Source organism: Tiliqua scincoides, chromosome 3 (assembly GCF_035046505.1).
Source record: "Tiliqua scincoides isolate rTilSci1 chromosome 3, rTilSci1.hap2, whole genome shotgun sequence".
Taxonomy (NCBI): Eukaryota; Metazoa; Chordata; class Lepidosauria; order Squamata; family Scincidae; genus Tiliqua; species Tiliqua scincoides.
The window spans coordinates 217736076-217762460 of NC_089823.1; the positions used below are offsets into that span (position 1 = coordinate 217736076).

At 44.5% G+C, this 26385-nt stretch overlaps 1 protein-coding gene across 2 annotated transcripts in view; it reads right to left on the reverse strand.

The window, feature by feature from the left end:
• VEPH1 (ventricular zone expressed PH domain containing 1) overlaps window positions 1-26385 on the reverse strand; it is a 136338-nt gene that overhangs the window by 64873 nt on the left and 45080 nt on the right. For both annotated transcript variants that reach the window (XM_066622082.1, XM_066622081.1), the window contains exon 6: window positions 2476-2696. In XM_066622082.1, coding sequence (XP_066478179.1) covers window positions 2476-2696 — 221 coding nt within the window. The remainder of the gene's footprint in view (window positions 1-2475; window positions 2697-26385) is intronic.

Here is a 26385-nt window from a genome sequence, read left to right on the forward strand (position 1 = left end):
AAAGTATACAAAATCCTCACAAAACTAGAAAAAAATATAAAAGGTAAACATTTTAAAATCATCAGATTTTAACATTATACAATCATAAAAATGTAGAATTAGCGGCAAGAAAAACCATAATAAAAACAGAACCCAACACCAAGAAACAGTCTCTGGCACACATAAAATCACATCGACAGCCAACAACAGAAGCAGAGGCATAAAATCACCATTAAACTACAGTCAGTGCAAAATAAAAGCAGCACACATTCACAATAAAATCTTAATCCCTAACAATACCCCACCAACCATCCTAGTTACAACAGCCCGATTTCTACCTCAGAACACAAACTGGACACCACTACCACCCAAATGACAGGGATAATCTCTATAAGTGCTCTGTATAAGGATGGATACGTGGAAGAACCAAATGGTCAGGTCATTTGTATAAACAGCACATCTTTCTTTGAGGTTGCAATCTTATAAACACTTCTGTAGCAGGGGCAGCCCAATCCTATGCAACTCTCTGGGCTGCAATGCAGCTGCACCAATAGGGCATGGGCTATATGTTTCAGGCCCTGAAGTTCTCCTCTGGGTAAGGGAACATGTGTTCTCTTGCCCTTGGCTAAACCTCACCACCTGAATGGGTTTACTCAGACTTGCACCAGCTATATAGCCGGCGCAAGTCTGAGTGAATGAGAGAAGGTGGATCAAGGCCAGGAAGGAGATCGGATATCGGCGGCGCTGTTGCAGCTGATACCACCCCCTTCTAAGCCTCAATCTGACTGCCCCCCTGCCCCAGTCTTTGCCTCATTCCTCCCCCTCCCCAACTCCCTCCAGCCTTGTGTGCTGACTTACCAGCCCTGGGGGACATGGACAGACCACTGACATGTGGACCTGGCTGCTTGTCATTTGTGGTGGTGGCCAGACCATGTGGAATGGTGTGTTGCACTTTGCAACAACTGTAAAGGGGTTTGTGGTACCAGGACACTATTTCTGGCAGTGACAGACCTGTAAATTCCACTGAATTCAATCTTACATCCAAATCGACATGCACAGGATTGCACTGTGAGTGTTATAACAGGTGAAATGCATAAAACACAGCAGCAAATTCAACAAATTGTTGGTGCAAATATAGGGCATGTTCTTTGTTCCTGTTGCTTGCCTCATCACAAGAAAGCTCTTTTTCAAGTTTCCAGCTTAAAGTCACTTGGATTACTTTCATTCCATAGTAGAAAATCTGAGCAATGCCTTCAGGCTGCTAAGTTGATTTATATTTTTTTATCTGTAAAACACAGATAAAACAAGCACACTTCCTCTTGATATACAATAAGTTAAAAGTAGTATGTGATAATCTTTTCTTGTATCAGTTGTTCTTTTTGGATGACTGCATTAAGAAAACGGAGAGACTTTCCAACAGTGACTAATGTACAAAACAGGAAGGAGATCATGACTCTTTGGGGCCTCCTGTACTCCCTTCAAAGAGCAACAACTCTTTGATGTTTTCCCTTTGGCACAGAGAATGTCCACATTCCTTGCAAGTGGCACCAGAGAGCTGGTATAATGTAGTGGTTTCGTTTCAGACTAGAAGAGATGCATACTGCATGCTTAATAAATGCATGTACAGGACAGCCCTCGTTATCTGTATGGGTTCCAGGGTTCATGGAACCCCAGCGGATGCTGAAATCTGTGGATGTATGAATCTATGGGCCACCTGGACCCCCTGAACGTAACTGGAATGAGGTCCTGGTCACATCCTGAGCCCTTCTGAGGCCTGCAGAGGCCTTATGCTGCCTCTGTGGGCCTTAGAATGCCAACCAGAGGCTTTTAAAGTGAACTTACAGTTTTCACCGGAACCTCGTTGCAGCTGCGTCTGAGTGGTCTTACAGTGGGGTCCAGCAGCAGATTTGGAACCCAGGGATGATGAAATCAATGGGTTCTGAATCCGCAGATATGGAGGGCCCACTGTAATTTCTTTTCTAAATAACAGTTGAGGGGAGCATGATCTATATCAGGACACTGGTGGGGCTTTTACTGTATTCCCAGCTATGGCAGTCCAATCCAGATCAAGCACAACCCTGTTGCTAGTATTTACCTTGGAAGAGAAGCTCCTACTGATGGCGATGGGAGCTTCATTCCCAAGGCAAGCATCAGCCACTGGGAGCCGGATCTGGATATGCACAATTACAAGAGAAGCAGTTAAAGCACATACACATCACTGCCCTGATCTGGATGAAGCTCCCTACAGTGCCCAACAGAAAAGAGATGCAACTACTCAGCCAAATATATACAGTACTTTGCTGATATGAGAAGGCTTGAACCCAAATATATTGTAGATACTAGAAGTCAATAACTCTCATTTTCCAACAGACATCCAATGGTTAAATAGTGTTCAACCTGTACAGTGAATATGATCATATGTGCCTACCACACCATACATGTTTAGAATACATACATCAAGTCATCTAGATAAAGGGATAAGAGAACTGGTTTTACCTGCTCTCAGAGATAGTGTCATTTTCCAGCTGTTGGATGAGAAGCTTAGCAATGGCAGTGAAACTGTTACTCATACGATAAATGTCTCTGCTCTGGATGCCTAGGATATTGGAGAAGGTGTCTGTGATGCGCTTGATCTCCAACAGGAGGATATGGTGGAATGAATGTTCCATGTTGGCCAGCAGATTAACCAAGTAGACAAGGCAGATCCTGGCTCTCTCCTATTCATTAAAAAGAGATGGCATTTAAAGTGGGCGCCACTGTTTAAAAAGTTGTGACTACTTTGCTGAAAATAAACCTGAACTAACCCGAAAGTTGTTTTTTGACCACTTGAAACATTTGATTTTTAAAGGCCCATACAAGAAATTTTTTACAGCTGGGAGGGACAAAAATGCTTCAGGCTCAAATCCTAACCAGCTTGCCCACACTGACACAGCTATGCCAATGGGGTATGTGTTGCATCCTGCAGTTGGGTGGCAGTCACAGAGGCCTCCTCAAGGTAAGGGAATGTTTGTTCTCTTGCTTTGGAGCTGCCCTGCCCTTACCTTGGTGCTGGAAAGTTGGTTAGGATTGCTCCCACAGAGACTTAGACAACACAAGCTAAACATGTATGGCACATGGATTCTGCTCACATTCAACAGATTCTCATCCACAGTTCAGTAAATAAAATTAGGAATAAGCAAAATGGTTAGCAACCATAAATCTTCATAAGTCAATGTGTAGCATTGTTCCAGTGAACTTTCATTGGAAGAAAAAGTCAAGGACCGTAAGAGACCAATCTTAAATCTGTAGGAACTGTCAAAGAACCACAGCTGTAATCACAAGACCAAAAGTTAGGGAGCCTGACCTTATGCAAGTTTACACAGTAATTGGTCCTTACAGTGAGGATTACTCCTAAATTGCGTGCATATGTAAATGTCCCCTCCACATCCCATTGATATGCAAATATGCCCTGCATCTGAGTCCCTTTCTCTGACCTCATAGGACAGCTGCCAACACATCTGGAGCTAGCTGGTTTACAGCTGTTTTCCAGACGGCACAAAAAACTGTTTAAACACTGCCTCATAGGACTCTGCTCTAGTGTTCTGTCAGGATAAACCACCTCAGATTTAACTCTCCCAAGAGAATTTCACAAAGTAGAAGGGACGTGAGCTTTTCAATCATCACCTGCTCTTGCCATATGAGACTTATCTGAGAAAACAGTGGCCTCCACCTCCCACACTCTCCTGGCACTACCCACTGCTGTTTCACGATTGCTTATTCATTGGGTCTGCCCACTTATATCACAGCTAGCCTTTACTGAAAGCCATTCTACTATTAGCCTATAACCTCTTCTCCACTCACTGATCTCCTTCCCATTCTGCCCACCACTTGCCTCTCTCCTGCCACCCACATTGATTCACCAGCACGAGGGGATGGGAATGGACCTCTAGTGCACTGCCATGGATGCTTGATGTTTGTGGCGGTGGCCCAGCTGTGCAAAATGGAGTGTCACATGGAGCTTCCTTTATTACACTTATACCACCTCAACACTAGTTCTGGCAGCATAAGGCCGTCTTAGGATTGGGTCGTTAATTGTAGATACATTTCTATAAATGGTGTCAAACATAAGGCCCAGGGGTCTGAATGCGGCCTGCAAAAAAACTTTATCCGGCCCTTGGGCTCTCCCAGCAATACCACCAGCTGCTTTTATCTGCTGGTGTCACTTCTGAAAGGCCAGCCTGCTTGATAATTGAACTCCCCCACATCTTGAATATATGATCAAGATTTGCATATTTTCTCTTCTGTCATTTGCCGCTAATGAGTTCTTATTTAAGAGAAAAGTACTTCTGGTCATCATCTACCTAATGACATCACATCTTGCTTAATGACCTCACTTCCAGCCCTCAGCAGGCATTATGAATGCTTTTCAGCCCACTGTATGAAATGAGTTTGACACCCCTGGATTGACAGTTCTTCTTTGCAAGGGGAACATCAAAAGCAGCCTACAGTTAATTTTTGTATTTTTTGAAAAACGAATGAAATTAAAGGGAAATGAAGCAAAGTAGCAGCAACTATTAAGAAACAAAAACCAATTTTTAAAAGGCAGTTTTGTTAGGAAGGCAGCAAGCCAGTTCTTCAGGCATCACCTGCATGATGACATGGAATATTTTGTCTTTTTATTTTTTTACCACTGTCAAATAATAGGTGATTAACCAACTGGAATGACAGCCCTAGTGACTGTAGCCCTTTTCAGACATTCAGGCCACAATCCAAAACATATTTATTATTAACAATTGAAGACAGAGCGATTTTATTCTGAGTAAACATATATAGGGTTGTTCTGCACATCAATCTTGAGCAAACCCCATGGAAAGGGAGTGGGGCTGCAGTGACAAGCCCTAGTCCACCTGATGCATGTTCATTTGATGACTAGCGTTTATGTGCATAGAACTGTATGTTGTATGAGATTGTCTCATGGGATAATACTTGTAAAAATCTCATTGAAAAATGGATTTATGTTCAGCCTGCTTATGTACACCCCCTACCCCAAGTTTTTACTTTAAGACCAGAAAGATCAAGACATAAACAAGGACTTAATTTAACTTTTAAAGAACAATTTTGCTTTCCAAACGATATTTGAAGTAGGCTCAAGTTAGAAAGTTTACACTGGTGCAGTGGTATAGCTAGAGGGGGTGCAAAGCACTAAGTTTTGTAGGGCACCTCACCGCAGCATGCAAGGAGCTCCACCCCCTCCACTTTGCAACCATTCCAGGCAGGGGGAGCAAAACGGAGGCGTATGTCTGGCTTCAAAGGGGAGGGCCCCTTGTGGCTCCCTGCAAAACCTAGTGCTTTGCACCCCCTCTAGCTTTGCTTTGCTGTTTGGTTCCAGCTGGCAGGAATTCCCGAGTGCTGAAATTTTGCCTCTCACTTACAGTATTGTCACTGAATAATAAACTATATTGTTATAGGATGTGCAATTAATATGCCAACAACTCCAGACAAAAACCTTTCATCAACTTGAAAGCCATCGTCTTTAGCAGGACTAAGATCAAAAGTCTTTGGTAAATGCAGCCTTTGTATTTTAGTTATCAATGTTATTTGTCATCTTGGGTTTTTTTTTTTTTGGTATGTTTATGTTCTTTATAGGAAGCAGATTTTACGTTTTTATGGTTTACAGTTATATTTGTTGACAGAGGAACTATGTTAACATAAAGAGTTACAACAGCTTAAATATTTTATTCTGCTGCTTCCTTGTGTTCTTTGAAGCAGCAGAACAAAAAATGAAGTGGTTCTAGATTTATCTTGGCACAGTTAGCATAAGTATCCCAGTAAATAATCAGGACATTATAAAAGGGACTGCTGATTTTATTTAGGAAAAGATCTTCAACAGACACAGACACCGTATTAAGGTTTTTGAAAGTGACTCCCATCAGCCTCAATGAAAACTTGTGTGTTTAGCTTTGAAGAAAACTGAGCCAAAGTAGATACAAGGGAAGTTTTTCTTTCCACCAAATTTGCTTGCCTTATTTAAGGGTCAGCCCAGAGCCAGCTTTACAGCAGAAGTCACCAAAGCTACCCATCACTAAGGTAGCATGCAACCTAGGAGCTACACCCTAGCATCCTTTGTAACTTGGGATCTGATGAAGTCCAACCGTAAACAATATGAGTTCCTCAATTAATTGAGTTGTGCCATTCCCAGCTGGCTGCTGCTTGGGGGCAGGGCCTAGGAGAGGTGGGTAAAGGGGTAATTTGTACCCGGACCCAGGGTCAGAAAGGGGGCCCAGGAGCCCAGAAATTTCCTGGGATCTTACATTTTTTTCCATTCTTAACCAGGCTCACTGCCCATGTGGGATGCTGTATCTAGCTGCCAGTGCTGGGCAGGCAGATAGATCTGAGCTCTGCATGGGGAAGACTGGTAGACCTGGGCTCCAAAGACTATTCTGGCTGTTGCCACTTTCCCCCTGCCTGTTTTGTTCCCATTCTGCCCACCCCTATTGCTCCCAGTCTGTTTCACACCCTCCTTCTTTGGGTAGGGGCCCAAAAGAAACTTTGTATTCCCTGATAAAATTCCTCTCAAAGCCCCTGCTTGGGGGGGGGAGGGGCTTCAAGGGTAAATTTGTTGGGCTCTCAAGGGTTTGGATGCCCTAAGAAGTACCCAACCTGGCTGACTTGTGATGACAGCCCTGCCTGTAAGATAGCAAGTTAATGCTTGTTAGGACAATTGTTACAAAAGGACAAACAGTTGGCATTCAACAAGCAGTCCATATGCTGAATCCTTCTTAATCAAGGTAAATTGCTACTGAGGGTTCAATCCTAATCAGGTCTACTCAGAAGTAAGTCCTATTTTGTTCAATGGGGCTTACTCTCAGGAAAGTGTAGTTAGGATTGCAGCCTGAGTTGTGCATACTTCACAGCCTTTTGTCTCAGTGCAAACTCCTCCCTCTTCCCTTAACTGATGTCAAGGGATGTTGACAAGACCTAATGCTAATCAGGGTTCCCATTTAACCAGAATTTGAAATCAGTCTTAAACCATGGTTCAAACTGTGCCCAAACAGGAACCCTGATTAGCAGTGGTTAAGAGCTCTGTCAAATAATTCTACTGCATTGCTTCCAGGTCATAGTCTTAGGGCATGATACAGCATAATACTGAGCTAAAGTTAAGCTAGTTTAGATACGTTCAATGCCAGGATGGAGGCTGGTCTTGAGTTCCATGCTGGAAGAGAGGTGGAATACAAATGTAGCAAATAACTGAAATTCATGGCAAATGTCTCCAGTGCCACCCAATCTACACACATTCATTGAACACTTGCATGTATCCGCTGAAGGCACAAATCAATGTCCAGGAACTCTGTTCAGGCATACAACAAATAAACATGAAGCAAAGTCTGACCTCCCCATGCAAGTTCACTGAACTGGACAGGGTTGAGTGTTGAGAGAGTTTGAACAGACAAAAGAAAATATTTCTTTACCTAATGTGTAATTAGTTTGTGGAACTGGTTGCCACAGAATGTGGTGATAGCATCTGGCCTAGATGACTTCAAAAGGGGATTGAATAGATTTCTGGAGGAAATGTTGATCAAAGGTTACAAGCCATGATGGGAACTTGCAACCTCCTCATTTTAGAAGTAGGCTACCTCAGAATGCCAAATGCAAGGAAGGGCATCAGGATGCAGGTCTTGTGTGCTCCCTGAGCCATTTGGTGGGCCTCAGTGAGATATAGGAAACTGGCCTAGATGGCCCTTTGGACTGATCCAGCGGGGCTCTTCTTATGTTCTTACGGTTAAGGGTGATGCACATATATTCCTTAACCTTAATTAAGATGGGGGTTGCTCCTAAAAGCATTGTGTGAGGAATGGGAGCACATGTCCTTGACTGGCTCCCGCTCTTTTAACCATAGTAAAGAGGAAGCTAGCATTACATCGTACTAGCACTTAGTTCTCAGAAGTTCAGAGAAATCATTTATTTTTATTAGGCGATGCAACAAATGAACAAAATTTTAGCATAATTTAAAAACAAACCAATTGCTTTTGAAAACAATTTCAGACATGGACCTGCCAGACAAGATTGATGAGACATTGTGTGGAACATATTGATAAGGAAAATGTCAGTGCAGTGTGGAGGGAATAAAGCATTTTATTGGTTATATTTCTCAGCTGGACACCACAATACAAAGAAATGCAGTTGGTTCCTCTTGTGCCCCAATGCAATGCTTATAACTAAGCAGCCATGGTTGGATTCACTTATTGTTTTTTGCAGGGGAAAATTCGTTTTTTCAAGACACTTTTATAGTGCCAGCTGTGTTTCTGCTTATTCCATCTTCAATCCATTTTCTTTAGATTAGTAAATAACACTTAATGGTCACACACTAATGGGTTTTTTAATGGACAAAAGTGACTTTGATTTATTTCATTCTGTTATAGAAGGAGATATCTTATGTTGGCAACCTTCAGTCTCGAAAGACTATGGTATCACGCTCTGAAAGGTGGTTCTGGAACAGCATCTAGTGTGGCTGAAAAGGCCAATTCAGGAGTGACAATCCCTTCCACACTGGGAGCAAGTGCAGTCTGTCCCTGGTCTGTCTCCCTGGCTATGGACCTTCCTTCTTTGCCTCTTTGCCTCAGACTGTTGGCCAAGTGTCTCTTCAAACTGGGAAAGGCCATGCTGCACAGCCTGCCTCCAAGCGGGCTGCTCAGAGGCCAGGGTTTCCCACTTGTTGAGGTCCACTCCTAAGGCCTTCAGATCCCTCTTGCAGATGTCCTTGTATCACAGATATCTATATAGTTTTAAAAGTTACATACATACCAGCCATGAGGCTGAAATGCTTGTTTTGAGTGGCGGACTGGGGGAGAAGGCAAACTGGCCCCGCCTGCATCCAGCGCCTGCATGCTTGCCTGCCCCAATCCACCATCATCTTATCCTTGCTCCATCATCTTCACGCTCATTCTCTTGAACAGCGAGCAAGAAGAGGGAGGGGCTCACCTCTTGCTCCAGAGCCGCTGCTTCTAAATAGCCTTCTAAATAGGCTTCTAAATAGCCAAGTGGAGAGCCTGCTGGAAGTGATCCTCTCTGCCACCAATTTAGGGCGCAATCCTAACCAACTTCCTAGAACTGACATAGCTGTGCCAATGCGGCATGCACTCCATCCCGCAGTGGGGAGGCGGTCAAGGGGGCTTCCTCAAAGTAAGGGCATGTTTGTTACCTTACGTTGGGGCTGCATTGCGGCTAAGTCAGTGCTCGAAACTTGGTTAGGATTGCGCCCTAAGAAGCAGATACTGTCCTCAGTGGGGGGCTGCTGGTGTTTGTGTACATGCTCGTAAGGAGGAGTGGCAAAATTTGGCAGGAAAGGTAACAGAATTTGGTACTAACAAGCACTGTCTCTCAGGTACATGACCTTAGTACAGGTTGCATAAAGCTTAGTAGTAATGATGGGATAAAAACAGAGGCCCCCCCCATCACTACAGTACACTTACTATTGCTAGGACATGTAAGCCCTTCCTTTCATGGAGAGAGAGAGAGACTCTCCATCAGGGTCTGCAGAGGAAGCTGGATCTTACCCATTGTTCTTGCCCAAACTGCCACAGCTGCCTGGCTCTTTGTATTCAGAGTCTACATGAGTACATCTGCATGCCTGCAGGCTTGCTCAAAATGACTGGAAACTTTAACAGAATGTGAAGATCTAAAAAGAGCTATAGAATCCTTAGGGTTAACCAACACGGTGAGCAGAGCATACCTGTGTGCAAGGGAATATGCATAAGCTCTGTATACATAGAACCAATCCAAGTGTGGGCTCCCCGAGGCATTGAATGTTCAGAAAGAGTGCGCTCAAACCATCTCCTAGCTATGATGAGAAACTGGAAATGGTTTGTGCTAAAATGTTTCTAAACATTCCAAGCTCCAGGGAGCCATGCGGAGAGCTGCGCAGGGCTCCCCGCACCTCCTGCTGCTTGCAGAAGCCCACAGTAAGTGAAAGCACCCCTCCTCACTCCATTTGCGGTGGAATCCTGGGGATCGCGTCACTGCCTCCCCCCTTCCCTCCCCTTAAAGGGATGGGGGAAGGTTTACACAAACTGGTGGGTCGTGACCCACCAATTTGAGAACCAGTGGACTAAGGCAAATATGGCTCAGTTTCACTTTCCATAGGGCTCCATGCATTTACCTTCTCAGCTACCAGCTTATCAGCTAAAGCTTCACAACCTACCAACAATCAGGTTGCAACCCACCAAGTAGGTCACGACCCACAGTTTGAGAAACCCTGTCTCAGGGCATTCAACTTACAAGCTTATATTAACTTTATTGCACAGTATAAAAAAATATCCATAAGGTATGAATGAGCAAACCATTCAGGGCATTATTTTTATAAAAATGTACGAGAAGGTCTCCAGGGATGGGACATCTGAAGAGATTCACACACTACTTGAAATCAGGTGAAAGGATGTACAATTGGCTTACCTGACTTCAGATGACAGATGAGTGTGAATTGCAAATCTGAGATCTAATAATGGGAATGCCCCAATAAAGAATGTTGTAACACTTTGTATAAAAATATAATTTTCACACAGATACCCAGAAAATTAGAAGAGGGTAGACAGAAGCTAGGCTTTCCATCCTCCAGAACACAGTCTGTACCAATGGTTGCAATCCACACTTCTCTCAGTCTCCTTGCATCCCCTACAAGGGGAACCAAGATGTGACACCTTGCAGGATGCAAAGTGATCATTCACAAACTTCTCAGTCCATGGCCATTCCCCTGAGCCTCACTCTAGGCCAGGTGTGTCAAACATAAGGCCTGTGGGCTGGATGTGGCCCCAGAAGCTTTTATCAGGCCCTCAGATTCTCTCAGCACCACCATCAGCTGTTCTCAGTTGCAGAGCTGTGCTGAAGTGTCATAGCTGAAAGGGTAGCCAACATGTTAATTGGGCTGTCCCATATCCTGAAAATATGATCAAGATTTGCATATTTTCTCTTCTGCCATTTGCAGCTAATGAGAAAAAAGTGCTTATTTTCAGTCATGACCTGCTTAATGACGTCACTTCCTGTTTTGTGAAAACACACCTGGCCCTCAATAGATATCATGAGTGCTATTCAGCCCGCTGTATGAAATGCGTTTGAAAATCCTGCTCTAGGCCTTCTAAAAAAACCCTTTGATCCTATGATGATGCTTGTCTTGGTCATTGGTCATGCCTTTGTCCTGTCATCTACCCATATCTCTGAAAGCCCCACCAACCATATTCTTCCTCTCACAATACATTTGTCTTCGGGGAACTGGTGAACACTGAAGCACTATGTATGGTTCCTCATCCCTCTCAAATATATAGCTCCTATTATTATTCTGTTGTCCCCTGCATTATAGGACGCTCTCCATTTATCAGAACACTGCAGCATGACAAAACCATAGCATAAGAACATATGAACAGCCCCACTGAATCAGGCCATAGGCCCATCTAGTCCAGCTTCCTGTATCTCACAGCAGCCCAACAAATGCCCAACAAATGCCCCAGGGAGCACACCAGATAACAAGAGACCTGCATCCTGGTGTCCTCCCTTGCATCTGGCATTCTGACATAGCCCATTTCTAAAATCAGGAGGTTGCACATACACATCATGGCTTGTAATCCATAATGGATTTTTCCTCCAGAAACTTGTCCAATCCCCTTTTAAAGGCATTCAGGCCAGATGCCGTCACCACATTCTGCGGCAAAAAGTTCCACAGACTGACCACACGCTGAGTAAAGAAATATTTTCTTTTGTCTGTCCTAACCCTCCCAACACTCAATTTTAGTGGATGTCCCCTGGTTCTGGTGTTATGTGAGAGTGTAAAGAGCATCTCTCTATCCACTTTATCCTTCCCATGCATAATTTTGTATGTCTCAATCATATCCCCCCTCAGGCGTCTGTTTTCTAGGCTGAAGAGGCCTAAACGTCGTAGCTTTTCCTCATAAGGAAGGTGCCCCAGCCCAATAATTATTTTAGTTGCTTTCTTTTGCACCTTTTCCATTTCCACTATGTCCTTTTTGAGATGTGGTGACCAGAACTGGACACAATACTCCAGGTGTGGCCTTACCATAGATTTGTACAACGGCATTATAATACTAGCCGTTTTGTTCTCAATACCCTTCCTAATGATCCCAAGCATAGATCATAGATAGCGGCCTTCTTCACTGCTGCCGCACATTGGGTCGACACTTTCATCGACCTGTCCACCACCACCCCAAGATCTCTCTCCTGATCTGTCACAGACAGCTCAGAACCCATCAGCCTATAACTAAAGTTTTGATTTTTTGCCCTAATGTGCATGACTTTACACTTACTGACATTGAAACACATCTGCCATTTTGCTGCCCATACTGCCAGTTTGGAGAGATCCTTCTGGAGCTCCTCACAATCACGTTTGGCGTCGTCTGCAAACTTAGCCACCTCACTGCTCAACCCTGTCTCCAGGTCATTTAAGAAGAGATTGAAAAGCACCGGTCCCAGGACAGATCCTTGGGGCACACTGCTTTTAATCTCCCTCCATTGTGAAAATTGCCCATTGATACCCACTCTCTGTTTCCTGGTCTTCAACCATTTCTCAATCCATGAGAGGACCTGTCCTCTAATTCCCTGACTGTGGAGTTTTTTCAGTAGCCTTTGGTGAGGGACCGTGTCGACCACCATCTGATAGTTCAGATATATAATGTCCACGGGTTCTCCCACATCTACATGCCTGTTGACCTTTTCAAAGAATTTTAAAAGGTTCGTGAGGCAAGACTTACCCTTACAGAAGCCATGCTGATTCTCCCTCAGCAGGGCCTGTTCATCTGTGTGTTTTGGGATTCTATCTTTGATGAGGCATTCCACCATCTTACCTGGTATAGATGTTAGGCTGACCGGCCTATAGTTTCCTGGGTCCCCAATCTTTCCCTTTTTAAAGATTGGTATGACATTTGCTAACCCCTGCTAATTCGGTAAGAGGCACTTTTTCAAGTGGGTGCTCCTTTTTTAGCAGGGGGAGAGTAACTGGCTCACCTCACCCCAGCACTGTCTGTTCTAGTGGCTGTCTGCTGGTATTCATTTGCATCTTTTTAGATTGTGAGCCCTTTTGGGACAGGAAGCCATTTAGTTATTTGATTTTTCTCTGTAAACCGCTTTGTGAACTTTTAGTTAAAAAGCGATATATAAATACTGTTTAATAATAATAATAATAATAATAATAATAATAATAATAATAATAATAATAATAATAATATCCTCCAGTCCTCTGGGACTGTGGCCGTTTTGAGGGACAAGTTGCATATTTAAGTCAAGAGATCCGCAACTTCATTCTTCAATTCCTTAATAACTCTTGGGTGGATGCCATCAGGGCCCGGTGACTTCTTGATCTTTAATTTATCAATGAGGTCTGAAACATCTTCTCTTTTAACCTCTATCTGACTTAACTCCTCGGTCAGGAGGGGCCGTTCGGGCAGCGGTATCTGCCCGAGGTCTTCTGCCGTGAAGACAGATGCAAAGATTTAATTTCTCTGCCATCTCAAAGTCTCCTTTTATCTCCCCTTTCCCTCCCTCACCATCCAGAGGGCCAACTGCTTCTCTGGTGGGTTTCCTGCTTCTAACATATTTGAAGAAGCTTTTATTATTCCCCTTAATGCTGCTGGCCATGCGTTCCTCATAGTCTTGCTTGGCCTCCCGTATCACCTTCTTACATTTCTCTTGTCACAGTTTATGTTCCTTTTTATTCTCCTCATTAGGGCAAGACTCCATTTATGGAAGGAAGGTTCCTTGCCCTTTACGGCCTCTCTAACTTGGCTGGTTAGCCATGTGGGCACCCTCTTGGACTTAGTCGAGCTCTTCCTTTGCAGTATACACTTCCGCTGGGCTATAACTGTTGTTTTAAGCAGCCTCCATGCACTCTGGAGAGCTTGGACTCTTTTTACCTTCCCTTTCAACCTCCTTCTAACCAGCCTCATTTGAGAGAATTCTGCTCGTCGGAAGTCAAGGGTTTTTGTGAGAGATTTGCCCGGTATTCTTCCCCGACGTGCATGTCAAAATGGATCACAGCATGATCACTGTTCCCCAACGGCTCCATAACATTGACATCTCTAACCAGGTCCTGAGTACTGCACAATATTAAATCCAGAGTCACCTGTCCTCTGGTGGGCTCCATGACTAGCTGCTCTAAGGCACAGTCATTTAACATGTTAAGAAATCTGGTCTCCTTTTCGTGACCAGAACACAAATTGACCCAGTCTATATGAGGATAATTGAAGTCCCCCATGATTACAACCCTGTCCCTCCTTGTCACCTCCCTGATCTGTATCCTCATGTCAAGGTCCCCTTCCGGTTTCTGCTCTGGAGGACGATAGTACACCCCCAGTATTACATTGCTCCTCAGGCCTGGTAATTTAAGCAACAGCAATGGAAAGCAACTTCATTAGGATTCTTACAGATCTGTTTTTCCTCAGGAGGTAACAGAGGTAAATGGCTTGGGCATTCTGGCAATCAACCCATTGACAATCAGCCATACCTGATTAGAACTCCAGCTAAGATCTAGGGGGAGCTAGACAGTCTTTGGCTGGTGATCTGTCTGGCGAGATATCAAGATGGGACTTCAACCAAACAAAATACTGTATTTACTGGATAAGAAATAGTATACTGCTTGACGCAAGCAGCTCATTATGTCCTGATACATATATTATATAGTCTGCACACACCACTCACTGAGGGGGGAAAATGAAAAAAAAAGTGGTGTTCATAATAGTTGGGAACTCCTACATCCACCCCTCCCTGGCAGCCTTTTTCATCCACTTCTTGCAATGAACAGAAACAATTCTGGAATAATTGGGCTACTCAATCCATGTTATAAGTGCAGTGATGATTTTCGAGTGTAGCAAGTTGATATGCGATGTTCATACTCCATTAAAAGGAGGAACTTTTAATTTTAAACTTTTAAAAAGTATAAAACTTGTAAAAAGTATAAAAATATAAGGAATTGCCTTCCCAACACAGTTTGCGGTATATGTGTAACGCTGCTTGAACCGCATGCAATTGAAAAACAGAAAGGGACATTTCACAGAATCATGGAACTTTGTGTAGCATAGCAGTGAAGAGACTGAGCAATGAATCCAAACATTCCTGGTTTGAACCTTGCTTTGGCCATGTGGCCAGGCGGCCTGAAGCAAGTGAGCTTCAGTCCCAACCCTCCATCTGCAATACAGGTTGAGTTCCCAGAACTCAAGTGGATGGCAACAATCACACTAAAGCAAATCCATTTAAAAAACAATGTCCTTTTGCTCAGCCATTTAAAAACAGCCTTGCTGACCTTTTGTAATGCACACAGAGGCAATCGTCTCTCTCCATGTGCTTAGAAAGGCTTTGCTCTGAGCCAGCAACCCCTCCTTTCCCCTGGAGCCCAGCATAGGGAAAGAATGGAGAATGTGATAATTACTTGCATTCTTTTACATACTCAGGGGGAAGGGAGGGGCCGCTTGCCTGGGAGTGTTCTAAGTGTCTGAAGAGAGAGTGATTGATGGATTGTCAGAACATAAGAACATAAGAACAGCCCCACTGGATCAGGCCATAGGCCCATCTAGTCCAGCTTCCTGTATCTCACAGTGGCCCACCAAATGCCCCAGGGAGCACACCAGATAACAAGAGACCTCATCCTGGTGCCCTCCCCTACATCTGGCATTCTGACTTAACCCATTTCTAAAATCAGGAGGTTGCACATACACATCATGGCTTGTACCCCATAATGGATTTTTCCTCCAGAAACTTGTCCAATCCCCTTTTAAAGGCGTCTAGGCTAGACGCCAGCACTACATCCTGTGGCAAGGAGTGGCAAGTCAGATGGCTGTGCTCTCTCGAATTTGTGGATAATTAGGTTATACCTGGATGTGGTTGATACTGATCTACCTGAACAGAGGGCCAAGGGCTGTTAAGAACAAGATGAGACCGCTCTGTTAAGAATTTAAAACTGAAGTTTGTTCCCGTGTATAGCCACAAATGGACTGCTATCCATTTGAATCCTCCCTGTCCTTTTAAGTTAATATAAGTCTTGGAATGCAGTCTATGACTAACTCAGGATTTTCTGAACACTGGCCTGGATTAAGGAACGGATGAATTACAAACATAACACTACCTTACAGGGTTATTGTAGGGATTACAAGAACGTAATGTACGTTCTTGCATTTTGAACAGTCAACAGCACTATACAGATGCTGCATTGGAGCCAATAATGGAGGATAGGATTGGGCAGTAAATCTGTCAGTGAATCTGTATAAAACCACACAGAATATGCAATCCAACTTGGAAAACACATATAACATTTACATGCAATTAGAACAGTTGAATGAAGTTTTTGTTTCATTGGGAAACCTGCAATCAGCTCTAAGCAACATTCTTAGAAATATGCAAGATAGCATGGATTTATTATAGCTTCTCAATGTATGCTCCAGGCAGGGGGGTGATGAGAGAAGAAACAATTCAACCAACTACTCACATATTATAGGGTAGACAGTTTTCCCCAACATGAGATGTATTATGAGAAATGGCCATTATCAATTTGGAGCCCCTGCAGTTTTGCAGTGACCTAGAAAATACCATATTCACGTTAATCTTCTCAACTAAAGCAGAAAGAAACTAGCAAAATGGAATCAAAGCCCAATGCTTACAGACAAGGAGATTCTGAATGTCCCTGGGTGATGGGGTCACACAGCCCATGCCATATCCAGTGCTGATTAGGAGCAGGCTGGAGGTCTACTCGGAGTAAGAAAACATTTCTTCCCTGAACTTGTTTAAAACCTGCTTCGCTGGTCCCGTCCCCTTCCGGTCCTGATCGACCCTCTGTTCTGCCCTTCCCTGCTCAGAAACATCCCCTCCCCACCCTGTTCCATTCTCCCCCATCCCTGCACCTCACAGAACAGCTCTCACCTGCTCCAGAGGCCACCACTTTGGATTCAGCACCAGTGGGACAGTGCAGGCCTTCCCACCAACACAGCTTGCTCATGAGTCATTGCAAACATGCTTTATGGCACATCTGTGACACCATCGACTGCACAGCGGCTACTGACCAGCATATGGTAAGGTTAGGACTGCACTGTCATTTCAATAGCTTTAGAGTTGCTTAACTCTGTGGTGGCCTGTGGCCTCTCACTTAAAATGAAAAACTCGCAAAACAGCATCATCAAAAGGAGTGTCACAGAGACATATTTTCCTCATTAAACTCCTTACTTTTTACATGATTCAATTGTACTGGTTATCTTCTGTCATACTATAGACATTGCTTAATACGACCTACAATAACTTGGTAAGTTTTTCTGAATTACTCTAGTCTCTCTCATTTCTGCTACTGGGGTTGGGCCTTCAAGTCTGAAGGCAGGTAATTTATCAGAGAGCATACAATCTATCTTCTAGTTCCGCCAATGGCTACATTCTCATAAAGTAAGATTTATTACTCTTAGGTGCTGCCAGGAAGCCACCATATGACAATCTACAGGACAAAGTATCACAGTTCATTCTACAGGATACCCAAGAAATATTATGGGCTGAAGTACAAAGTACTTCTTTGCTTGGTGCAAAGAGAAATAGTACCGTCCCAAGACACTGACTTCTAGGTCAAAATCACAATCATAATCCAAGGTCATGATTCAAGTGTATCAGATCATAAAGACTGAAGATAAGGAAAATCAGTGGGAGGGAGAAGAAGGAGTTAATCCTGGTCACAATGTTTACAATTAAATCAGTATATTTGATCAGGGATCCCTTTTACATTCTGGGCACTGTATTACCAGTCTTCAGTTTGGCACTTAGATTTTTACAGTGCTTTATAATTAATAGTAAAATATTGTTATGAATTGTTCAGTAAACATCTGTTTCGTGCTACTAGATCACCCACAAAGAAACTGGCCAAACTGAATAGAAGATGAGGTAAAAATTGGCCCAAAGGCTGGAAATTCAATAGCTGTAGTGCACTATGCAAGCTGAGACTTAATCCAGACAAGATGGAGATGCTATTGGTCAGGAAGAAAGCTGATCCGGGAATGGTTACTCAGCTGGTTCTGGATGGGTTGCATTCCCGCAGAAAGGCCAGGTGCACAGCTTGAAGGTATTCCTCTTGGATCCAGCTCTGCTCCTGAAAGGCCAGGATGTAGTAGCGGCCAAGAGTCCTTTACCGCAGCTTTGGCTGGTGGGCCAACTGCAGCCTCCCTGGAGAAGGCAAGTCTAGCCATTGTATTTAGAATATTCATATAACGTTTTTTCAACAAGAAACTTACAGCTTTGGTTCTATTCAGGTTGGAAGACTGCAATATGTTCTCTCTACATGGGACTACATTTGAAGAACGTTCAGAAACCAACTGGTATAGATTGGTGCTGCCAAGCTGTTAATAGGGCTCTTTATATGAAACAATTATTTTAATATCATTTCATCTCCACCTGTTCCTTGTTCATTTCCAAGTCCAATCTAAATGCTGGTTATGACCTTTTAAGCCCTAAATAGTATGGATCAAAGGTTATGCAAGGGACTGTATTTTCCCCTGTCACTCCACCTGCCCATTAAGATCACTGAGAGAGGCTGTATTCCACTTCCATCTGCAAATTAAATTGCTGGGCCATGTGACAGGGTCTTTTTGGGGGTGACTCTGAAAGTTTCCTTCTCTGGGAGGCACATTAGGTCACCTTTTTCTCATCCTTTAGAAAGACTGCAAAGATAGTCCTTTTCAGACAAGCCCTTATGTCTGATCATTTGCTCTCTCTCTCTCTCTCTCTCTCTCTCTCTCTCTCTCTCTCTCTCTGTGAGTGTTTAGTGATTTCGGTTTCTGTTGTTTTTATGATGAACATTTTTAATGAATTTGATTCAATTTGTTAAGAGGATTATTTTATTGCATTTTTGTTTTGACTGTGAGCTGCTTTGAGGGTCGCTATGGGCCAAAGCACATGGTAACAAAAATGGATTATTAAGAGGCATGTTTAAGAATGAAAATGCCTCCATAACAAAAAGCAGCTGGAGTGATTGGGAAGTGGGATTCAGTCACAGTGCACAGGGAAGAGATTTTTCCCTTGTATAGTTATCCTGCCAATGGCACCTCCAAGCTGCTATTTGCCACCAAAACAGCTATTTTCTTTTTAATTTACAAATGAATTTGTTTCTAACACACCCTATGTTTGTAGGATCTTCCTCCCTTCACTGAGGATGGCCACATTTTGCTGCCATCCTCATCATATGATGCCACTTATCACTAGAGAAATTTAATGGATTTTCACACATTGGCCAAGAGAGCTAACAGTGCAATCCTAACCATCGGTGGAACAAGCACATGCACTGTCGCAAACATGCCTGAAAGCATGTTGCGCCAGTATAGATGCTCCTGGCACCAAGCCTGCATACATGCTCCTGCACCAGCCTGCCAATACCAGATCGTATGGAGTGCCTGACGGAGCAGGTAAGCTCCTGCTGGGTGGTGGTGAGGCACAAGGAGGGTGAGGAAGACAGGGTGGGGTGAATCAGACCTGGGAGGGGGCAGGAATTGTGGCAGGGGCTAATACCATATCCTATCTCCCTTCCCGGGCCTGATTTTCTGACACGGGGATGCTCGGACGTGCACCAGCAATTTTGCTGGCACATGCCTGAGTAGCCCCATAGCAACTGCTGGGGCTTATCCCAGGAAAAGGGGACAAATATCCCCTTACCTTGAGGAGACCTCCATCTCTCTTCCTGCGCTGGATACAGCAGATATTTTGGCACTGCAGCCTCGCAGCACATAACGTTAGTTAGGATTGGGATGTACGTCTATAACAGAAAGTAGAATATACAGTTGGCCAACAGTCTGAGGCTAAGAGGCAAAGAAGGAAGGCCCATAGCCAGGGAGACAGACCAGGGGCAGACTGCACTTGCTCCCGGTGTGGAAGGGATTGCCACTCCCGGATTGGCCTTTTCAGCCACACTAGACGCTGTGCCAGAACCACCTTTCAGAGCGCGATACCATAGTCTTTCGAGACTGAAGGTTGCCAATACTACTACTACTTCTTACTACTAGTAATACGAAAATGTTACTTTTTCAATCCTGCAGCTGTACAGCTTATTTTCCTCCATTCTGGTATACACAGACACATGTACACACAAATCTAAAAGGAATACCGTGCTACGTCCCAAATGATTGGAATAAACAAACTTTCAACTGAAGAAAAACAGTTGTCTTAGTTTTATTTGTAGAACTGCTGTCTTTGGAAACATCTCAAACAGATTAATCATCTGGGGAGGGAGCACAATTTTGCATTCAGAAGGTTCCAGGTTCACTGGCATTTCCAGGAAGGGCACAGAAAAATTCCTCTGTGAAGTCCTGGAGAGTCCTGTAATAAAAAAGACTAGCTCTTTTTCTACTTTTCTAATGATTTGCAGAAGGAGGGAGAAGCAACCAATGAAATGTATGTTTAAAGAGTCTTGACTTAAATTAAACCATTGTGGTTGCCAGAATCTAGGCACTGTTTTTATATTTTTTTAAACGTTTACATTTACAGCATTCCACTCATTTTCTGACTATAACCAAATGCTGTCACACAGCAAAAACTCAGTGTCCAAGGCCATTACAAACTGGCAATATGAGATTCTCACTTCTATAGGCTCCTGTAACTTTGGGGAAATTTCTGCTAATGAGTGTAATGGATTTTTATTTTAATTTAAAACATTGAGATGCTGCCTTTCCAAAGTTCAAGGTGGCTTAGTGCCCATGACATCACTAAGGAGGTGTATGAGGGTGTGGGCCACACTGGGTGATGCGCACGGGGGAGGGGGGGGTTTGACATCACACGACTGGCCAAAATTTTTAAAATCTTGGTATTTTTGAATAATAGCATCATATTATATTGCATTCGATGTGTAATTTCATACAGAACACAAAGAAAAATATCATGTTGAAATATCTCTATTCTATAAAATGTTATTGCCAAAAAGACAGAGAGGGTGGAGCAATGGTGCATCGCCATGCCTACTGTGTGGGAGGAGGTTCATCATGGGGGTAATGCACTGGGGACATAAACTCTAGTGACACCACTGCTTAGTGCAATTATCAAAGCAAATTAAAATACAGTATGAAAACAGAACTCTGTTTATATCTGAGACCTTGGAGGGTTGCTAGGGTTGGCTCGGTCATGTCGTGAGAATGGATGATGGCCGGATCCCAAAGGATCTCCTCTATGGAGAACTCGTGCAAGGAAAGCGCCCTACAGGTAGACCACAGCTGCGATACAAGGACATCTGCAAGAGGGATCTGAAGGCCTTAGGAGTGGACCTCAACAAGTGAGAAACCCCTGCCTCTGAGCAGCCCGCTTGGAGGCAGGCTGTGCAGCATGGCCTTTCCCAGTTTGAAGAGACACTTGGCCAACAGTCTGAGGCTAAGAGGCAAAGAAGGAAGGCCCATAGCCAGGGAGACAGACCAGGGACAGACTGCACTTGCTCCCGGTGTGGAAGGGATTGTCACTCCCGAATTGGCCTTTTCAGCCACACTAGACGCTGTGCCAGAACCACCATTCAGAGCACGATACCATAGTCTTTCGAGACTGAAGGTTGCCAACAAGGAGGGTTGCTGCAAGTCAGAGTTGCGAATATTGAGCTAAATTACCCAATGGGTGGATTCTGTGTATGGCAGCTTCATATGATTATCCCACCCCACAGGAGAAAGAAAGAAAGACTCTATGCAGTGGTGTCACATCGGCAGTGTGGCTGGTGTGGGCTGCCCCAGATGTGACCTTGGGGAGAAGTTACACCACACTGTTCAAGCCTCCATTTGGTGATTTTCAGCTCTTTCCAGGCCCAGTTGCCTTGAGCTCTTACCACCTATAACGTTTTTGGCTCATGCCAGCAAGAAAACAAAGTGATGGGGACTACGTAGAAAGGGTTGAAGGTTGCCGAATGGAGGCGGTCTGGAGGCAGGCTTTCACATTTAAACCAGTGCAGGAGTCCAGAAAGTTGGGGAGATGTGATTAAGTCATTATGTCACCACCACATTTCCAGCCCCAAGGTAAGGGAACAAATGTTTCCTTACATTGAGGAGGCCTCCATGATTGTCCCTCAACTGCAGGCTGTTGCAAACTGCCTAGTGGCATCGCTAGAGGGGTGCAGGGGGTGCGGACCGCACCAGGTGACACGCAAGAGGGGGGTGACATGCACTGGGAGGGTGACACGCTAAAATAGCAGTGGTTAGGAATAATACCATCATGTTATATACCATTGGATGTGGAATTTCGAGATGAATGCAATGCAAAAAACTGGAGTGAAATATCACCTTTCGATCAAAAGCGATTGGCAAAAAACTGGAAAACAAAAAATGCATGGAGCCCAGTGGAAAGTGAAACCAAGCCATATCATGCGTTTACTTGTGAGTAGGTGAATGTGCCTTCATCCATCTGAAAGGGAAGGCTGAGAGCAATCCCACAACACCAGAATGGTCCTGATCCAATGAATGTAGCCCCTCCAAAACACCCGAGAAGAAGGTCCCTCCCTCCAAGCTGGCGAATGTATTGAGCCCTATGGAAAGCAAAACTAAGCCACATGGTCATGTTTACTCGTGAGTAAGCAAATGTGCCTTGGCTCCTGGGCAGGTCAGGCAAAGGGAAATGTGAGGCCACCTGATTTGATGCAACTGGAGCTCAACAAATGCTCCAGCCCCCCAATAAAAAGAATGAAACAGAGGCTTGACAGGGTAAGGTGAATTTTTTTCTGTTCTAGGGTGCAATCCTATCCACTGACTATAATGGGACTTACTTCTGAGTAGACAGGCATAGGATTGGGCTCTCAGACTTGTAAAGCCAGGTGGGTTCAGATAGTGATATGCCTGAAATATGAGAACTTAAATTGAACTGCGTACTGGGTAGGGGTGAAAATCTTACTGATGCTTTTTGGGGGGTGTTCTTGAAGGCAGGCTACAGAGAAAATTCACTTGGTGGAATAGGGCTGGCTTTCCCTTATTTATTGATTTTACTTTAATTTATTTATAATTATTTATTTTAATTTGCTTTATGATGGGTCCTGGACAGATTGTCATTCTAAAAAGTGGGTTCCAGTGCTAAAAGTTCGAGAAATGCTCCAATAGGGTGTTAGTAAGCTGGCACCCGGGGGGGGGTCTTTATTCTATCAAAAGATACAGCCAAAAAACTAGTGGGGGCAGGGCAATGGTAGATCACTACGCCCACCACCTGGAGTGCTGCCCCACCCACTGCAGGGGGTGACGCGCTGGCCTCCCACACCGGGTGACGCGAATCCTAGTGACGCCACTGTACCTGCCCCATTGGTATGGTTGCATCAGTACTGGAAAGTTGGATGCATTGGGCCCTCTAGCACAGGGGTGCCCAAAACTTGGCCCTGGGGCCACTTGCGGCCCTCAAGGACTCCCAATCCGGTCCACTGGGAGCCCCCAGTCTCCAATGAGCTCTGGCCCTCTGGAGACTTGCTAGAGCCCGTGCTGGCCTGACACAACTGCTCTCAGTGTGATGGCCAACAGTTCAACCTCTCATGTGGGATGTGGACAAGGGCTCCCTTCACTGCTAGCTGTTTCATGTCTGTGATGCAGCAGTGGCAGCAAAGGAAAGGCCGGCCCTGCTTTGTGTAAGGCCTTTTATAGGCCTTGAACTATTGCAAGACCTTCATTCATTCATATAAGTTCATCGTTAATATATTCATTTATGTAAACTTATGTAAATTTATTCAAATTTTAAATGTAAATTAACATAAGAACATAACAACATAAGAACAGCCCCACTGGATCAGGCCAAAGGCCCATCTAGTCCAGCTTCCTGTATCTCACAGCGGCCCACCAAATGCCCCAGGGAGCACACCAGATAACAAGAGAACTCATCCTGGTGCCCTCCCTTGCATCTGGCATTCTGACATAACCCATTTCTAAAATCAGGAGGTTGCGCATACACATCATCATGGCTTGTACCCCATAATGGATTTTTCCTCCAGAAACTTGTCCAATCCCCTTTTAAAGGTGTCTAGGCTAGACACCATCACCACATCCTGTGGCAAGGAGTTCCACAGACCGACCACACGCTGAGTAGAGAAATATTTTCTTTTGTCTGTCCTAACCCGCCCAACACTCAATTTTAGTGGATGTCCCCTGGTTCTGGTATTATGTGAGAGTGTAAAGAGCATCTCCCTATCCACTCTGTCCATCCCCTGCATAATTTTGTATGTCTCAATCATGTCCCCCCTCAGGCATCTCTTTTCTAGGCTGAAGAGGCCCAAACGCCGTAGCCTTCCCTCATAAGGAAGGTGCCCCAGCCCCATAATCATCTTAGTCGCTCTCTTTTGCACCTTTTCCATTTCCACTATGTCTTTTTTGAGATGCGGCAACCAGAACTGGACACAATACTCCAGGTGTGGCCTTACCATCGATTTGTACAACGGCATTATAATACTAGCTGTTTTGTTCTCAATACCCTTCCTAATGATCCCAAGCATAGAATTGGCCTTCTTCACTGCCACCGCACATTGGGTCGACACTTTCATCGACCTGTCCACCACCACCCCAAGATCTCTCTCCTGATCTGTCACAGACAGCTCAGAACCCATCAGCCTATATCTAAAGTTTTGATTTTTTGCCCCAATGTGCATGACTTTACACTTACTGACATTGAAGCGCATCTGCCATTTTGCTGCCCATTCCGCCAGTCTGGAGAGATCCTTCTGGAGCTCCTCACAATCACTTCTGGTCTTCATCACTCGGAAAAGTTTGGTGTTGTCTGCAAACTTAGCCATTTCAATGCTCAACCCTGTCTCCAGGTCATTTATGAAGAGGTTGAAAAGCACCGGTCTCAGGACAGATCCTTGGGGCACACCGCTTTTCACCTCTCTCCATTGTGAAAATTGCCCATTGACACCCACTCTCTGCTTCCTGGCCTCCAACCAGTTCTCAATCCACGAGAGGACCTGTCCTCTAATTCCCTGATTGTGGAGTTTTTTCAGTAGCCTTTGGTGAGGGACCGCGTCGAATTCCTTCTGAAAGTCCAGATATATAATGTCCATGGGTTCTCCCACATCCACATGCCTGTTGACCTTTTCAAAGAATTCTATAAGGTTCGTGAGGCAAGACTTACTCTTACAGAAGCCATGCTGACTCTCCCTCAGCAAGGCCTGTTGGTCTATGTGTTTTGAGATCCTATCTTTGATGAGGCATTCCACCATCTTACCCGGTATGGATGTTAGGCTCCCCCCTCTTTCCCTTTTTAAAAATAGGCGTGACATTTGCTATCCTCCAATCTTCTGGCACTGTGGCCGTTTTGAGGGACAAGTTGCATACCTTAGTCAAGAGATCTGCAACTTCATTCTTCAATTCCTTAATAACTCTTGGGTGGATGCCATCAGGGCCCGGTGACTTCTTGATCTTTAATTTATCAATGAGGTCTGAAACATCTTCTCTTTTAACCTCTATCTGACTTAATCCTCGGTCAGGAGGGGCCGTTCGGGCAGCGGTATCTGCCCGAGGTCTTCTGCCGTGAAGACAGATGCAAAGAACTCAATTAATTTCTCTGCCATCTCTAAGTCTCCTTTTATCTCCCCTTTCCCTCCCTCACCATCCAGAGGGGCAACCGCTTCTCTGGCGGGTTTCCTGCTTCTAACATATTTGAAGAAGCTTTTATTATTCCCCTTAATGTTGCTGGCCATGCATTCCTCATAGTCTCGCTTGGCCTCCCGTATCACCTTCTTCCATTTCTTTTGCCACAGTTTATGTTCCTTTTCATTCTCCTCAATAGGGCAAGACTTCCATTTATGGAAGGAAGCTTCCTTGCCCTTCACAGCCTCTCTAACTTGGCTGGTTAGCCATGCGGGCACCCTCCTGGATTTAGTGGAGCCCTTCTTTCTTTGCGGTATACACCTCTGCTGGGCCTCTATTACTGTTGTTTTAAGCAGCCTCCGTGCACTCTGGAGAGATTGGACTCTTTTTACCCTCCCTTTCAACCTCCTTCTAACCAGCCTCCTCATTTGGGGGAAGTCTGCCCATCGGAAGTCAAGAGTTTTTGTTAGAGATTTGCCTGGTATTCTTCCCCCAACGTGTACGTTAAAACGGATCGCAGCATGATCACTGTTCCCCAATGGCTCAGTAACGTTTACATCTCTAACCAGGTCCTGTGTACTGCACAATATTAAATCCAGAGTTACCTGTCCTCTGTTGGGCTCCGTGACTAGTTGCTCTAAGCCACAGTCATTTAGCACGTCAAGAAATCCGGTTTCCTTATCGTGACCAGAACACAAATTGACTCAGTCAATATGAGGATAATTGAAGTCCCCCATGATTACAACCCTGTCCCTCCTTGTCACCTCCCTGATCTGTTTCCTCATTTCAAGGTCCCCATCCGATTTCTGGTCTGGAGGACGATAGCATGCCCCCAGTATTACATTGCTGCACAAGCCTGGTAATTTAACCCACAGAGATTCTACGGTGGAGTCGGACCCACCTT